This window comes from Arachis duranensis, chromosome 4 (genome assembly GCF_000817695.3).
Source record: "Arachis duranensis cultivar V14167 chromosome 4, aradu.V14167.gnm2.J7QH, whole genome shotgun sequence".
In the NCBI taxonomy this organism is placed as follows: domain Eukaryota; kingdom Viridiplantae; phylum Streptophyta; class Magnoliopsida; order Fabales; family Fabaceae; genus Arachis; species Arachis duranensis.
In genome coordinates, this window is record NC_029775.3 from 94,787,105 (window position 1) to 94,788,985 (window position 1,881).

Here is a 1,881-nt window from a genome sequence, read left to right on the forward strand (position 1 = left end):
TTTGGAGAAGGGGACAAATAAAAGGAAGGGGGAAAAAAAATTATCCCTACTCAACATAGGACTTGGGCTACTTACCCGAGTCCCTATCACATACTTATTCTCGAAATAAAAATCTTATTCACATTTTACTTAAATACTGACAGCCAAGTATTGAATGTATAACACTAATAAGTAGAAAAAACAAAACATAGGATTCTCTTATGTACCTTCTGAAAAAATTGAACCAACTTTTCTGCAAATGGAATAACTTCACTAACATGAAGGATAAGGGTGGAAATCAAATTCAAAACCTGGACCTGGAGAAACATTTAAAAAGAACATGATTTCACCAACTGGACTAAATATCCAGAACAAATTCAGGTCAAATTATAATTCACAAGTACTATGTTTTAACATGTGCCAGCATTCTAAGTTAAAAAGAAGTTGAATGCCAACAATGTATATTTGGTATTAAACCACAACCAAATGTATGCATGCTGAGTTCTTTCACTAGCTTTAGTTATTAATAGCCTTGAATTCAGGCTCAAGGCAGTTGGACATCATGTGCCTTAGCCCAAAGAGAAGGAACATGCCTTGAGTGAGGCACGTTTCAAGAACACTTGCCAGAGAATCAATCAGCCTCTGCTGCGTATCCCTTCTACACAGAACGCTGTTCAGTATATCTTCCAACATCACATCATTAGACTCTTCCAGAACAAATTCACATGTTGTGCTTGCGTAACTAGTTTTTGCTCTCACTCAATGATCAGTGGTACCAAGAATCTATTTCATAATTAAAGCATGCAGCTCTCTTCTTTGGCAATGGCCTCCATTTCACACCATGAATGGGGTAATACTGAAGAGAGAAGCAATACATAGAAACACACACTACCGCATCATCAACAATGAATCAACTCCACACTCTCCAATGTGAAGGGAAAACAAAGTTGAAGAGCAGAGGGGAATGCTTTCACAGCACAATCGTTCCCTCTCCATAAGTTTAAATGGTCCAACCAAGTAAGGTTATTACTATAAAGCATGGACACTTCATTTAGTTGTCGTCTTCAAGTGTTGGACACATTTCAAACATGACACTCGTGCAACACGTCTTTTATGTCCAACTGTATCTTAATAAAAAATAAAAAAAATTCAAACATGCTTAGACACACCCAAATAATAATAATGTGTAAATGTGTCCAACTTTATTCTTATCCTATACTCTTGAAATGAGTTTATAAATAATAGGTATTATAAATTATCAATACAAAAATGATCTAAAATGTTTTATATAATTAAAAAAGAAATTAAAAATATTAAAAACTTAATTTGAACTTTAATATCAATAAAATATCAAAATACTATTAAATTTTGTCTACATGTACACAAAAATCATCCATCTTATATTTGTGTATAAATACATGTGTTTTTTCACACACTTTCAATGTATTTTGTATTTCAACAAGTATTTTATATGGGTGACTGATTTTTAGTGTATACATAGCATGATTGATAAAATATTATGTCCCCATCTCTATCAAAAATTAAAATTGATGTGTCCGTGTGTCCCGTGGCATCTCATGTCCGTGCTTTCATAGGTTATTACCCTCCATTCTCCACATTACAACTTCATCAAAAATAGACTCGATGACTTTTTGCTCCCTACCGAAAACTGGGAAATGTTTCCTATCAATAGGTTTTACCTTTGAGTCAAATTCCTGAACTTCATCAAACAGCTTGAAACATGAGTCCCAACAGATAGGGAGAAGATCAACAAACTCCCTGTCTGAAAAATTTGCATCTTCAATATGTAAACACAAGGATCGACAAGCTGCAAGCTAAAAGTGGTATAAATAGGAAAACTGATAATTAGGAACAACAGTGACTTAGCAGAAAGAGCATAAA

General features: G+C 34.0%; 1 protein-coding gene across 1 annotated transcript in view; it reads right to left on the bottom strand.

Moving 5' to 3' along the window:
• The window catches only part of LOC107484988 (uncharacterized), a gene marked incomplete in the record, with an annotated part of 15,037 nt that overhangs the window by 6,102 nt on the left and 7,054 nt on the right, over window positions 1–1,881 (bottom strand). Inside the window, 2 exon segments of the mRNA XM_052260326.1 lie at window positions 207–296; window positions 1,680–1,814. Of these exon segments, the coding sequence (XP_052116286.1) occupies window positions 207–296; window positions 1,680–1,814 (225 nt within the window).